General features: G+C 42.0%; 1 protein-coding gene across 7 annotated transcripts in view; it reads right to left on the minus strand.

The window, feature by feature from the left end:
- sdk1 (sidekick cell adhesion molecule 1) overlaps window positions 1–14,446 on the minus strand; it is a 615,491-nt gene that overhangs the window by 11,442 nt on the left and 589,603 nt on the right. For 5 of the 7 annotated variants that reach the window (XM_062964469.1, XM_062964468.1, XM_062964471.1 and 2 more), the window contains 3 exons: window positions 8,736–8,873; window positions 3,242–3,413; window positions 2,256–2,385 (listed from right to left, as the gene is read on the minus strand). In XM_062964469.1, the coding sequence (XP_062820539.1) occupies window positions 2,256–2,385; window positions 3,242–3,413; window positions 8,736–8,873 (440 nt within the window). The remainder of the gene's footprint in view (window positions 1–2,255; window positions 2,386–3,241; window positions 3,414–8,735; window positions 8,874–14,446) is intronic. The other 2 variants (XM_062964472.1, XM_062964470.1) reach the window with 1 other exon arrangement.

The raw sequence follows: 14,446 nt of genomic DNA on the forward strand, positions 1-14,446 counted from the left end.
TAGACCCCTGATCCACAACCGGTTTCAATGGGCTGAAAAAAAAAACCCTACTTTTTCGGATGAGGAATGAAAATACTGTGGCGCAGCTGGCTAGTTGCAATAAATCACTACTGACCGAAAGGTCATGAGTTCAAAGCCCAGGTCGGGTTAAGCCCCCGACCATTAAATAGCCCGGTTTGCTGTTGACCTATGCAGCCCCGAAAGACAGTTGCATCTGTCAAGTAGGGAAATTTAGGTACGCTTTATGCGGGAGGCTAATTTAACAAATTTACAACACCATAAAACTGCCAGCAAAACACGAGGAAAGGAATGAGGAAACACAGCCACTAGTGGACGGTGAAGCAACAGCTCCCCCTGTGGTCGGAATCATGAAGCTGGAAAAATGTTAAATGCCTCTGTGTCTGTCTATATGGTATGTTGTTTGTCTTTGAATGTTTGCCATATATGTGTTCATTGTAATCCGCCCTGAGTCCCCTTTGGGGTGAGAAAGAAGGGCAGAATATAAATACTGTAAATAAATAAATAAATTTGGCAATGCGCATGATTTTGGGAGGCGCTGGAAAATGGATATGGGGGGCTCTTGATATCCGGAAAGCAGAAATGGATTGGGATTCACCTGAAATGCACAAGCCTATCCATTATGTGTAATGCTTGAGGAGATACATCAAAACTGGGGCTGAGGCTGGGCTTAAAATAAATCCAGTAGGTCCAGGATGATGGTTAATAAACAAATTAATAAACTACTGCCGATTGTAATATTAAGAATATAATTAGGAAACCATAGAGCTTGAATTAAATCTGAGCCGTCCTGTGGCCTGTTGTGCCTTCTTTTCAGATGAAATCTCCATTGAGCCAGGGAATGGCTGATGCCCTGAACTGTCAAAGCTTTCTTTCCAAGAGCTACAGGCCAAAAATCTTATAAAAGGGGAGATCTAGGCGGGCGGTACCTAATCAACATGTCTCTGACATTCACTGTGATTGATTATATTTGCTTTTCACACCGGTGGCATTTCAGATTCTGAGATAAACATGGGCATTGTGTCTGGCGGGAAGGGGGTCGCCGGGACTTGACAACCTGAGGCTTTCAAGATAATACGGTATTGCTCAGGAAAGTGGATTGAAGTCAAGAGTGGGAAGGAGACTGCACTTGGCAACAAGAAAGACCGGGTGTAATTTGCTGTATTAATGCCGTGCTCTAATGGGATGGAAAGGGGAGGGAGAGATCAGAAACAAGCCGGGAGGGAAAACCCCAGGAGTGGACCATTTACATGGCTTTGAACCACCCCAGAGAAAAGGCCTGTTTACAAATGAAACCTGTTCTCAGTCCCTAGTTCCAAGCAATCTGTTGGAAGTCATTTCCTTTCCTTTTCTGTGCAGAATGAAAGTCGAGCTGGAGTTAAGAGTTGGGGAGAAAATGGCATTCCAGTCGTTTTGTAAAATATCCCCCAAAATTAGTTTCTCCCCATAATTTCAGTGCAAGTGGGCACTGCCGACCTTTAAAGCCATGAAGCAGGCCTGGGGAAACTTGGGCCCTCCCTCCAGGAGTTTTGGACTACAACTCCCACAATTCCTACCAGCCTCAGGCCCCTTCCCTTTCCCCCTCAGATGCTTAATCGATGAGAAGTAACTAGAAAAGCTTACATGATACGAGGATTTAAAGATTGAACTGCAAAGACTCTTGCACAAGCCAATCAAGGCAGTCCCAGTGGTGATCGGCACACTGGGTGCAGTGCCTAATCTTAAAGAATAAGTTTCCGTTGCTTCGACGCGGTCTGGATTAAGGTTTTTGTACAAGGTCTGGCGGATGAATGGCACAAGCATTTTGCACTGTTTTAATTTTGTTTATTGTATATTATACTATTTACATGTTTTAATTGTTTTAATGTTATTTTATTGTATGTTGGTGTACTGGCATTAATTGCCATTTTTGTAAGCCGCCCTGAGTCCCCTCAGGTGAGAAGGGCGGGGTAGAAATGATAGAAATCAATAATAAATAAAGACCTTGGTTCCACGGAGCACACTTTGAGAACCTCTGATGCAATCCTTATCCTTACTAAGGAAAGATGGTGTATAGGTCTAGGCCAAGGTCTTTCGGCACTGCACTGAGTGTGCCCATCACCACTGGGACCACCTTGGCTTGTTTTCTCACCCACACTGGCTAGTTAGACCCCTTTCTCTTTTCTTATGGATGCAACTTGCATATAGATTAGCTGCATTCCAGCATGGTTCCCTCAACCAAAGCGTTTCCAACTCACTTCTGATTCCGATGCATCCAAAGGTTTCTCATTGAGGGCAACGCTCTCCGTGAGCACGGCTCCGTTGTATTTGTTACAGAGATCCTCGTCCGAATAGTTCAAGCCTCCAGGGCTCGGGCGAGGAGGAGATCTAGGCACAACAAAAGAAACCAAGGGTATTATTTTCTCTCCTTGTGTCAGAACGAACACAGTGTCTACCTGTCTAGAAAAAACCTGTGTGGCTTTTTGTGGGATTCTGATATGATTAAATCTCACCTACATACATGTATCATCCACAAACAGTTTCACAGAGAGAAATGGGAACATACGACAAATTACACTATGTAACAACATTTGAAAGATCTTCTGTTCCTGTCTTGAAAGTGTTATTTCCTGATTGTGTCGTCCTTTGAACGTAGTTGTTCTACTCCAGAAACTTTATTTTTGTGGCTGCCACAAACATTTCTAACCAAAGAACAAAAATGTTGTGTGTACAGTAGAGTCTCGCTTATCCAAGCTCCGCTTATCCAAGGTTAGTAGTCAATGTTTTTGTAGTCAATTTTTCAATAAATTGCAAAAATTTGGTGCTAAATTAATAAATACAGCAATGATTACATAACGTTATCGTGTTCTGAACTGCTTTTTCTATCCATTTGTTGTAAAGCATAATGTTTTGGTGCTTAATTTGTAAAATCATAACATAATTTGATGTTTAATAGACTTTAATAGACTTTCCCTCCTTATTATCCAACATTTTTGCTTATCCCATGTTCTGCCGGCCCGTTTATGTTGGATAAGTGAGACTCTACTGTATTTATATTTTATGTCCCGGTATGGAGTTCTTGCTGTATATGTGTTATACTCGGCCCTGAGTCCCCTTCGGGGTGAGAAGGGCGGAATATAAATACTGTAAATAAATAAAATAAATAAATATACCCTCCCACAGCCGTTCTGCAATCGCTCTGGATTTGGCCGGCCACCAAACGCAGAAACCAGCCGTGCCTCACCTTGTCCCGTTCTTCTTGGAGAAAGTGTTTTTGACATTGAGGTGCCGGCTGTTGAGCTCCAGGCCCGTAAACCCCCCATTATCCAGAGTGACAGATTCCTCCACGTTGGCCATGCTTTTTCCTGGGGACAAACGGCGACAGAATGAGCGCAGGCAAAGGCCCTGCTTTGGCTCTGCATGAAGACAGGGAGAGAACCACCACGTTCAGATCATCATATTTCCTGTTAAAAATATCTTTATAAGAGGATAAGAGTGTTTGTCACAGGGATTTGGTTACTCTCTTCTTACTGTAATTCTGCCAAAGAAGCCATTCTTGGTGGCGCATCAGGTTGAACCGCTGAGCTGCCGAACTTGCTGGTCGAAAGGTTGCCGGTTCGAATTTGGGGAGTGGGGTGAGCTCCCACTGTTAGCCCCAGCTTCTGCCAACCTAGCAGTTTGGAAACTGTGAGTAGATCAATAGGCACTGCTTGGGCAGGAAGGTAACTGCGCTCCATACAATCATGCTGGCCACATGTCCGACTCTGGGCGTTGGTGCTCATCTCCATTTCTAAGCTGAAGAGCTGGCATTGTCTGTAGACACCTCCAAGGTCATGTGGCCACTGGCATGACTGCATGGAGCGCCGTTACCTTCCCGCCGGAGCAGTACCTATTGATCTACTCACACTCTGGGGGTTGGTGCTCATCTCCATTTCTAAGCTGAAGAGCTGGCATTGTCCGTAGACACCTCCAAGGTCATGTGGCCACTGGCATGACTGCATGGCAGGCCTTTGGAGATACAGTCATTAATGAATCAGCCCCAGAGGGTTTTTAATAATCTATCCTGTATTTATTACGATTTTACCATTTATGTGTTTTAAATGCAATTTTTATCCTGTATTTTTGTTTTAATTGATATATTGTATTACTGTTTTATCTTTTTATAGTGTGATTTGTATTATGTTGCCTATATTTTGTCCTATGTTGTTTGGGCCTCTGCCCCATGTAAGCCACCCCGAGTCTCCGCAGGGAGATGGTGGCGGGGTATAAATAAAGTTTTATAATTATTATTATTATTATTATGGGGCACCAATGTTACCTTCCCACCAGAGCAGTACTTATTGACGTACTCACACTCTGGGGGTTGGTGCTCATCTCCATTTCTAAGCCAAAGAACTGGCATTGTCCATAGACACTTCCAAGGTCATGTAGCCAGCATGACTGCATGGAGCACAGTTATCTTCCCACCAGAGCAGTACCTATTGATCTACTCACACTCTGGGGGTTGGAGCTCATCTCCATTTCTAAACCGAAGAGCCGGCATTGTCCAAAGACACCTCCAAGGTCATGTAGCCACTGTCAGGACTGCATAGAGCAGCAATGTTACCTTCCCACCGGAGCAGTACCTATTGATCCACTCACACTCTGGGGGTTGGTGCTCATTTCCATTTCTAAGCCAAAGAGCCGGCGTTGTCCGTAGACACCTCCAAGGTCATGTGGCCACTGGCATGGCTGCATGGAGCGCCGTTACCTTCCCACCAGAGCCGTACCTATTGATCTACTCACATTTGCATGTTTTGGAATTGCTAGGTTGGCAAAAGCTGGGGCTAACAGCGGGAGCCCACCCTGATCCCTGGATTCAAACCACCGATCTTTCGGTCAGCAAATTCATCAGCTCAGTGGTTTAACAAAAATCCTGCACCCAGATTTTCATAACTTTTAGTTGGCACCGTTTGAAAAAGCAGCTCTCAAGAAAGGGCAGCAGAGTCTAGCAAAGAAAGAAAGGTTGGGAAATAGATGGTGTCATGCTGACCAGCAAAACGGGTCACTGGCTGTCTTTCTTTAAGCCAGCAGCATCTTGTCAAGCGCTGGAGTAGAAAGATGGAAAAATGATCCATTAGGCTCGTGTATCTAATGTGCAATTTGCTCAGGCTATTAATCAGACGATCCATATTGGGTTGTTCGCAAGGGTCGATATCTGTAAGGTTAGGAATCCAGAGTAATGATATGGGCCATGCCTGCGTAACGGTCAACCCATCAAGAGAAATTAGCCTCTGAGCCTTGAGTCATACAGGCCAGGGCTTCCGCAAACCATCCGTTTGACTCTGATTTTTGCAGTCCAGGGTGGCAGTAAAATGAGATTGATTTGCCCCTCACTTGACCGGCATGTATGGGCTTTGACCCAAGGTACTCTCTTTTATTCTGGTCTGCAGATTGGCACCTCATTCGGCAGGGAATTTTACTCAATATGTTTAGAGGATCAAGACCAGCGTGCCCACAAGTCATCATGGATAGTGGCCTTAAACAATGAGATGGCTAAAACTGGCCTTCCTTTACAATTTTTGAATGATCTAGGACCTAGGGCAAAACAAGTGCTCATGCAACGCACTCATGATATCTATGCTCAATTGGACCTAGCAAGTATAGGTAGGTCTTCTGCCACAAAGTTTTTAGCCTCTCACAAAATGAATACTCATTTAGAACACTATCTGACTATTCCAGTTCCGTTGTCCTTAAGAAGAATATACACCAGGGCCAGGTTTGAACAACTCGGTATTATGATGCAAACTGGTCGCTACTGTAACATCCCAAGAAATGAGAGATTCTGTGTCTGGGGAGATCAAACAGTGGAAGATATCGAACATTTTTTGATTGACTGCCCAGCATATGCCGAACTTCGACACAGATATTTACATCCATTACTATCTAATTTTAGGTCTCCCAACAGAAATGATCTTCTGACAGTCCTCTTGCAAGGACAAGAAAGATCCACCATAATCAGAGTCAGCCTCTTCACCCTGAAAGCTATCAAGAAAAGAGCACATTTCCTGAAAGAAGAAGAATCAGGAAAATAAGATTTTGTCAGCAAACAGATGGTCAGCTGCCTGTCCTCCCATCCTTTTTGCCTTGTTTTTATTTATGTTGCATTTTGAAATGGTCATATGACTGGTCAAACAAATAAATTATTATTATTATTATTATTATTATTATTATTATTATTATTATTATTATTATTATTATTCAATATGTATTATTATTGTTGGGAATCATCCTGGACTACTCAAGTAGTTAGATAGATGATAGATTGAGGGAATCCTTTCCCTGTTTCCAAAGCATGCCTAGACAGGCTTTACTGTGTTTCGCTCTATCCTGTATACGTCACATCCCTTACTTTGAAGTTAGTAGAAATGTGAATCTCCAGGGACACTAACTTCTCATTGGTCAGAATGTTTTATGGTCCCAATAAACTGGAACCATTTTGGTTCTCTCTTCTCCCTTTGTTCTTCTAGCTAACAAGAAGCATCTCGCCGTCTCTCCTGGCAAGATGTAACTATTTAGATGTTTGTTATTTTTCCTTTCTTATTTTCTCCTTAGAAACCAGTCTAGAGTAGACTAGACAGCTCCCAAGCCTTTCTATCTACAATGGAGTTCTTTTTACCTGAATAAATACTTTTTGAACTTTGCAGTCCATTGCAATCCTAAATGGTCAAAGGCTTCTCTTGCTCACCCCGTATAAGTAACTGCTGCATTTGAAAGCTTTTGCTTTTGCTACTCTGCTGGAATCTCCCCCAGAGAAGGTTAAATTGAGTCTAACCGCTCAGAGATTACCACAACAATTATAACGTCTATGCCCCATCTTCTCAATCGCATTTAGCTGAGCGGTGAGTGGTCCATATTTACCCAACGACTTTCCTGGGTGCGTTTGGATGTGAATTTGCATCTCTTTAGTCCTAATTGACACGTGGCCTCCATCTCAACGGCATCTCCAGGTGCAAAGCAAATCCCAAAGACTATCCCTGTGCCAAAGGACTAGGGTGCCTTTGTGCTAAGCCTTTTAATGAGCCTTCCCTCCCTCTCTGCCCGCCAGAAATCTCCTCCACTTTGGGCAGTTATTTTATCTCCAGCTTCAATTGCAACGTAGCCGCAGAAAGTACAGGTCAGACGTGCCTTTTCATGTCTGCCCTCCAGACGGAGATTGCGGAGAGCTTTGCCTTCTGAGCCCAACACTGGAATCTGTAATAGCATTAGCTTGGTAAAATGCCATGGCATTCATAATTCTGGGTCCCAGGGGAATCAAACTCGATTTGCAAACACTTGTTAGAAGTGAATTGGCAATGGGGTGGGGGAGAGGAGGGGCATCAATCCTGTCTTTCAGCTTAGAATGGCTAAGTCTGAGAATTCCTGAATGGCGGGTGCCTGATTTTCCTATTCCTCCATATACACTGAGCAAACTCTTAGCCTCTGTGATGGTACAGCCATTATAGGAAAAGGTGATCTATCCATTCTAAAAAATGTGATCTATCCTAATAACCCCAGGAACAGGCCTAAAAACGAAGGCACCAAGGCACCCCCACTTCCAGGTGCCACGTGGAATGGAAGGAGGATGAGAAGCAGCAGTCAGGAGGCTTGTTCTCCCAGCTTTCGTGGATAGTCAGCTTCTCCCCTCCCAACATTGCCTTGGTACTATAGTGTTCCCTCACTTATTGCTGGGGTTAGGTTCCAGGACCACCAGCAATAAGTGAAAATCCGCAAAGTAGGGACACTATATTTATTTTAATATTTATACATTATTTTAGTAGTTAGACACTATGTCCAGTCTTTATCAACCAATCGTGTGTTGATAAATAGCCTCCTTCTCCTCCCGTTGCCGCTTGGGCTCCTTTGGCTTTTCCTATCTCCCTTCCTTAGGCTGTAAATTGTACTTTTTAATTATTTATAATAGTCTTTTAAAGTTTATTGAAAAACCGCGAAACAGCGAATCCATGAAAAGTGAACCGCAAAGTAGTGAGGGAACACTGTACAACATATAGACATTAAAACTATTAAACATCTTTTGGAAAATGGCATTCTTAACCTTTTGGAAAACACCTTTTGGAGATCATAACTTCTTAGAAAACATGATCATTCAGAGAAGCACCAAAAACCCTTTACAGTGTTCCCTCACTTTTCGCGGGGATTAGGTTCCAGGACCACCCGCAATAAGTGAAAATTCGTGAAGTAGGGACACTATATTTATTTTAATATTTATACATTATTTTAGTAGTTAGACACAATCGTATGTTGATAAATCGTATGTTGATAAATGGCATTCATAACCTTTTGGAAAACACCTTTTGGAGATCATAACTTGCCACTTGGGCTCCTTTTCTCTCCCTTTGGCTTTTCTTTCCTCCCTTCCTTAGGCTGTAAATTGTACTTTTTAATTATTTATAATAGTCTTTTAAAGTTTATTGAAAAACCGCGAAACAGCAAATCTGTGAAAAGTGAACCGCGAAGTAGTGAGGGAACACTGTATAAAAGGGTTTTGCAAGACCAGTCGTTCTCATTGCAACGGTGTAGTAACTATGAGGCTGAGGACCACGTCTTAGTTCTTGGGGACCACTGGAGGTCCACGGACCACAGGTTGGGAACCACTGCTCTACATTATGCTGGCTCTCTTAGCTGATTTTGTTAGATAATATTCTTGAGACCTCTTTCTTTAAATGACAGGCAGAAGAGGACACCGAAGTTGCTCTCACCTGGATTGCAATTCCGGTATTTCTTGGTTTGACCGTGCAAGATCAGCACAAACACCACGAGCAGCACGAGAATGAGGCTGCAGAGAGCCATGACGAGGAGGAACCACCATTCCTCATAGAAGGGAGACTCCGTGTGAGCTGCGAGGAGGAGGAAAAGACCAACGTCACAATAGGGAAGGATCCAAAAAATTGCACACCCCACATGGCTGACCCACCTTAATCTGTTTCCTTTGAAAAGATAGTTGATTTTGTCAGTCAAGAAAAAGAAGGGCTAAATGAACAACTACTGGGACTAGATTCCTCCACCTCTGTTTTGTGATGATTCGGTTCAGTCAAGCAAGGTTCTGAAATCATGGTTTGATTCTGGATTGTTCTCACTAACCATGGTTTCAATAAAACATTTCACTAACCATGGTTCCCTGAAATGTAACAAAGTTTAATATAGAAATGATACTGTTTTGCCATCTTACCACACGGCACACTAAAGAGAGCTAATTTTCATAGCAAGGACATGTGAAATCCTACTAAACTTGAACCAAGTGTATAGACAACAGCAAGGTCCCTTCCATGTAGTTGTATAAAATCCACATTGAACTGGATTATATGGCAGTGTGGACTCAGATTGTTGGGAATCACCCTGGACTACTCAAGTCTAAATGTAGTTAGATAGATGATAGAGTTAGATTGAGGGAATCCTTTCCCTGTTTCCAAAGCAGGCCTAGACAGGCTTTACTGTGTTTCACTCTATCCTGTTTACGTCACATCCCTTACTTTGAAGTTAGTGGAAATGTGAATCTCCAGGGACACTAACTTCTCATTGGTCAGAATGTATTTTATGGCCCCAATAAACTGGACCATGAGGTTGGAACCATTTTGGTTCTCTCTTCTCCCTTTGTTCTTCAAGCTAACAACAACACCTTTTTGCTCCTTCAGGCAAGATGTAACTATTTAGATGTTTGTTATTTTTCCTTCGAAACTAGTCTAGAGTAGACTAGACAGCTCCCAACCTTTCTATCTATAATGGAATTCTTTTTACCTGAATAAATGTTTTTTGAACTGTTACTGACTCCATTGCAATTCTAAATGGTCAAAGGCTTCTCTTGCTCACCCCGTGTAAGTAACTGTTGCATTTGAAAGCTTTTGCTTTTGCTACTCTGCTGATTTTTGGTGGAATCTCCCCCACAGAGGGTTAAATTGAGTCTAACCGCTCAGAGATTACCCCAACACAGATAACCCAGTTCAAAGCAGATATATCTGGATTTCCTATGTGTGCGTGTTACCTTCCTATTCAAATCCTACAACATGCTCTACCATCTAGGAGGAGGGACTCTGTGCCAATTTGCACATCCCGCCATGGAGGAGATGCTCAGTTCTGCATAACTACAAATGCACACGAGGAAATGGAAACACTTGCCACTCATGCTTTCTACTCAAAGTCCCTCAAAAAGATTATCTTATTATCTGCTGGGAATCTGACAAGGATCAGAGCATCATCAAAACAGCAGCTGCCAAACTCAGTTGTGGAAATGGAACCTATGGGATGCATTGAGCATTGGTTTAATTAATTAAAGAGACAGACAAGCTATGGATCATCATTCTGAGTGACAGCAGCCCGCAGTGCTTTGCAAGCCTCCCTTCTGTAGCTCCCAACAGAGAACGTCTTTCTTTTCTCTGGCCAATCTGAAGTATATGAGCTCCAGCTTCAGAAGGAAATGGATTAAATAGTTCTGCTCAAGCAGAGCACATACAAGCAAGCAATTTATTTACAAGGAGTCGTGTTTATACCTGTGAGGCAGCACAGACAATTCGCATACCCTCCAACATTTCACAGATGGAAATCAGGACACTTGTAGCCAAACAACATCAGAGTCTGGTCAATCATTATTAACGAAGAAGAACACAAACTAGGACAGGCCGCAGCAGTTTGCACTTGTCTTTTGGAAAGGGCAAGAATGCATTATTATTATTATTATTATTATTATTATTATTATTATTATTATTATTATTATTATTATTATTATCTTCTCCTCTCTTGTTTAGTTAATGGAGTAAAAACCACATCTGAACTTTGAACTAAGGTTGGAGCAATTGAAGTAAGTCGAGGACAAAATAGTAGTCCTCGGGGCCGGGCTGTGGCGCAGCTGGCTAGTAACCAGCTGCTATAAATCACTACTGACCGAGAGGTCATGAGTTCAAAGCCCAGGTCGGGTTAAGCCTCCGACCATAAAAAAAAATAAAAAATAGCCCCGGCTTGCTGTTGACCTAGCAGCCCCGAAAGACAGTTGCATCTGTCAAGTAGGGAAAATTTAGGTACGCTTTATGCGGGAGGCTAATTTAACTAATCTACAACACCATAAAACTGCTCACGAGGAAAAGAAGAGGAAGAACAGCCACCAATGGACGGTGAAGCAACAGCTCCCCCTGTGGCCGGAATCGTGAAGCTGGAAAGATGTTAAAAATGCCTCTGTGTCTGTCTAAAACTGAATGTTGTTTGTCTGTTGGCATTGAATGTTTGCCATACATGTGTTCATTGTAATCCGCCCTGAGTCCCCTTCGGGGTGAGGAAGAAGGGAGGAATATAAATACTGTAAATAAATAAATAAATAAATAAATAGTAGTGTTATTGAAAAATTGACCCACCCTTCTCTAATAATAATAATAATAATAATAATAATAATAATAATAATAATAATAATTACAAATTTATAAATATTTGTACAGATCTTAGCTGGGTCTCAGTCCCAGCCCAACCCCAAACATTCTTGGGCGGATTAAACCCCTCAGTCTATAGACAATGCCCATCCAATAAGACAATGGCCCCACAACCCTTATAGAGGTTTTCATTGACAAAACATTTTAAGTTTCCCCTATGTCTTGGTTCGGGTTTATGCTTTATTAATAAACAGAGAGGGGAGAAGACTCATGGGTATACATCAAAACTGAGGTGTTTACCCACTTGATTGACTTTCTAGTTTCCCAAGTCTCACTCTTTGTGTAGAGATTTTCCCAAGCTTCCAAAGTTACTTAGTGCTAAATACCAATTCTTTCCAGTCTGGACAATGGGGCCCACACCCTCAGAGGTGGGCAAAGCAAAAAGCCTTTTATTTTGAACTCCACCAATCCCAGCTATTCTTTCTTCCTCTCCGCTCTGGTCTGTGATGTCAGGAGGAAATCTCAGCCAATGAGAAAGCAGATTCTAGGAGACACATGTCCTGACCAACCAACGGAGGGAGGAGGAGATTTGAAGAGCTGTGAAACTTTATAAAATGTGATGCACTATTCTGTATGAATGTCAGTTCTTTTTGGCGGTTACACTGTTCTGTCATCCATCTGGCCAGGTGAATAAATCTGTTATTGCCTTCAATCCCAAATACGTTTTTCCTGGCTTTCAAAGTAGGATGGTATGACAGGTAATTGACTAACAGATAGATGATATCAGTAACAGTAGGACAGAGAAACTTGGACTTTTGAAAAGCAGTTGAGGAGGTGAGATGACGAAGAATTAATTGGGGCCATTCCTAACAAATCAGAACAATTGGAATATTATATTATATCAAAGGGAAATGAGCCATTGTTACATCAATGGCTGCAGAGTTTCCCTTTACCAATGTCAACATTGGCAGAAATTGGAAGAATGAGGATCTCGCAATCCTTTCCCAATTGCGGAGTAACGCAAGTGTCTCGCTCCCAAACTGAAGCTGCCCTAATAATAATAATAATAATAATAATAATAATAATAATAATAATAATAATAAACTTTATTTTTATATCCCGCCCCATCTCCCCGAAGGGACTCAGGGCGGTTCACAACAGAGACAAGCCCAAACAACAACAACATATTTAACATAAACTTAAAACATTCCAACAATAAACAAAATAAAATAATGGACAAATACATTATAATGCCCTCTATCTTTAGCGGCCAGAGAGCTACATAGGGATGGAAGAAGACATTAATATAACTGAAAATGATGACATTTCATTTCCACTTTTGATTATACTTCTGCTAAATTGTGCTTGACTGTCTTACAACATGAGCAGAGAGCTCTCCCCCCTACTTTGTTTAAAGGCAAGCTCTGTCAGACGTGCAAAGCGGTCTGAATTTCTCCCTCAGGTGCAAAACTTTTGAACCGCAAAGACTTTTTTCTTTCTTTCTTTGTCCCCTCCTACCTCTTGCTCTTGCTGAAGCAGCAAAAAAGATCTGAGAAATGACTCCCTGAAGAAAGTCAGAGGCAGCACGAGGAGAAAGATTTGAATGCCATTTCGTTTTATTTTTACAAGTCTTCTTGCATCGTGCCTTACGGACCTGTGCTTTGTTTTGCAAAACACAGTAAAAATATGAAAGGAAACAGTCATTCTCCTGTAGCATTTGCATGGGGGACCTATTTCATTTCCCGCTGCCAGCTGAACTCCCTCTTGCCCTCTGCTAATTTTGTGTGTCCACCATCCAGTTTCTGAATAGGTTCTGTGTCAACCAGATGGCTCCAATTGTAAACTATGTTCAACTCATCTAGATTTGGGCTCGGGCTGTGGCGCAGGCTGGAGAGCAGCTGCAATGAATCACTGCAATGATTCACTCTGACTAGGAGATCTTGAGTTCGAGGCCCGCTTGGAGCCTATGTTTGTCTTGTCTATTTGTTCTATGTTAAAAGGCATCGAATGTTTGCCTATATGTGTAATGTGATCTGCCCTGAGTCCCCTTCGGGGTGAGAAGGGCGGAATATAAATGCTGTAAATAAATAAATAAATAAAAATTTGCTTCTGCCAAACAGCTCACTTGTCTCCTTCTCTTTGGTCTGAGCATCATTTTAGGTGATTCTAGCAGTAGGCCAGGCCTTTTGGTGGGCACCTCTTCTTCCAAACTGCCTCCAGTCTTTGCTCTTCTGCTGACCCTGATCCTCTTTTGACTCTCTTGCTGCCTTCGGACTCTATTGACCTTTCCTCATTTGCAGCTGCTCTATTTTAGTCCTGCCTGAAGCAGGGCACCAAGTGGGGATTTGAACAAGTCTCCAGAATGCTTTCTTCCTTCATAGTGATGCACCCCAACGCTATTTGTAAAGTATCCGTTGTCTACATTTGTAGGTACTATCCACGTCTGTTCAAAGATATGGATTCTGACGGGCAAGCTCTTGCGCTTGGTTGTCAAAATTCACCAAAAAACCTAGCATGACTTGGTGGTGTGTCACTTCGAGAAAACCCCCCCATAATTTTGCAATATGTATAGTTTAAATAACAAAAATGTATAATTGTAACATATAACTGTATTTAATAAATCAAAAACTATTTACTACCATTATTTCCATGTACAACGATCTATGGTACCTCTTGAAGTTTCCACGCTGATTTCTCTTTATTTTAGTTTCAATGTAGTCATGAATAATGAATAATATAATTGTAATAATATGATAATATACTACAATAATAATAGAATAATAATAGAATGATATATATATATATATATATAGGTAATGAAATTTCGGCCTAGGACAAAACAACAAAACTACACATCCCAGAAACACTAAACTTGGCAGCACAACCCTTCATCCATGCCTCTACGTTCATAGAACAAACAGCTCCAGGTACTCCAGAAAACGGCCAGGCTTTGAGACTGCAAGGCTATTCACTGCTATTCCACCTGGCCAACAAAGGATTCCTGTAAGCCACAGCAACGAGTGGCCGGGCAAAGCTAGTATATATATAAAAGGGTAATG

The sequence above is a fragment of the Anolis carolinensis genome, unplaced genomic scaffold, assembly GCF_035594765.1.
Source record: "Anolis carolinensis isolate JA03-04 unplaced genomic scaffold, rAnoCar3.1.pri scaffold_13, whole genome shotgun sequence".
NCBI lineage: Eukaryota > Metazoa > Chordata > Lepidosauria > Squamata > Dactyloidae > Anolis > Anolis carolinensis.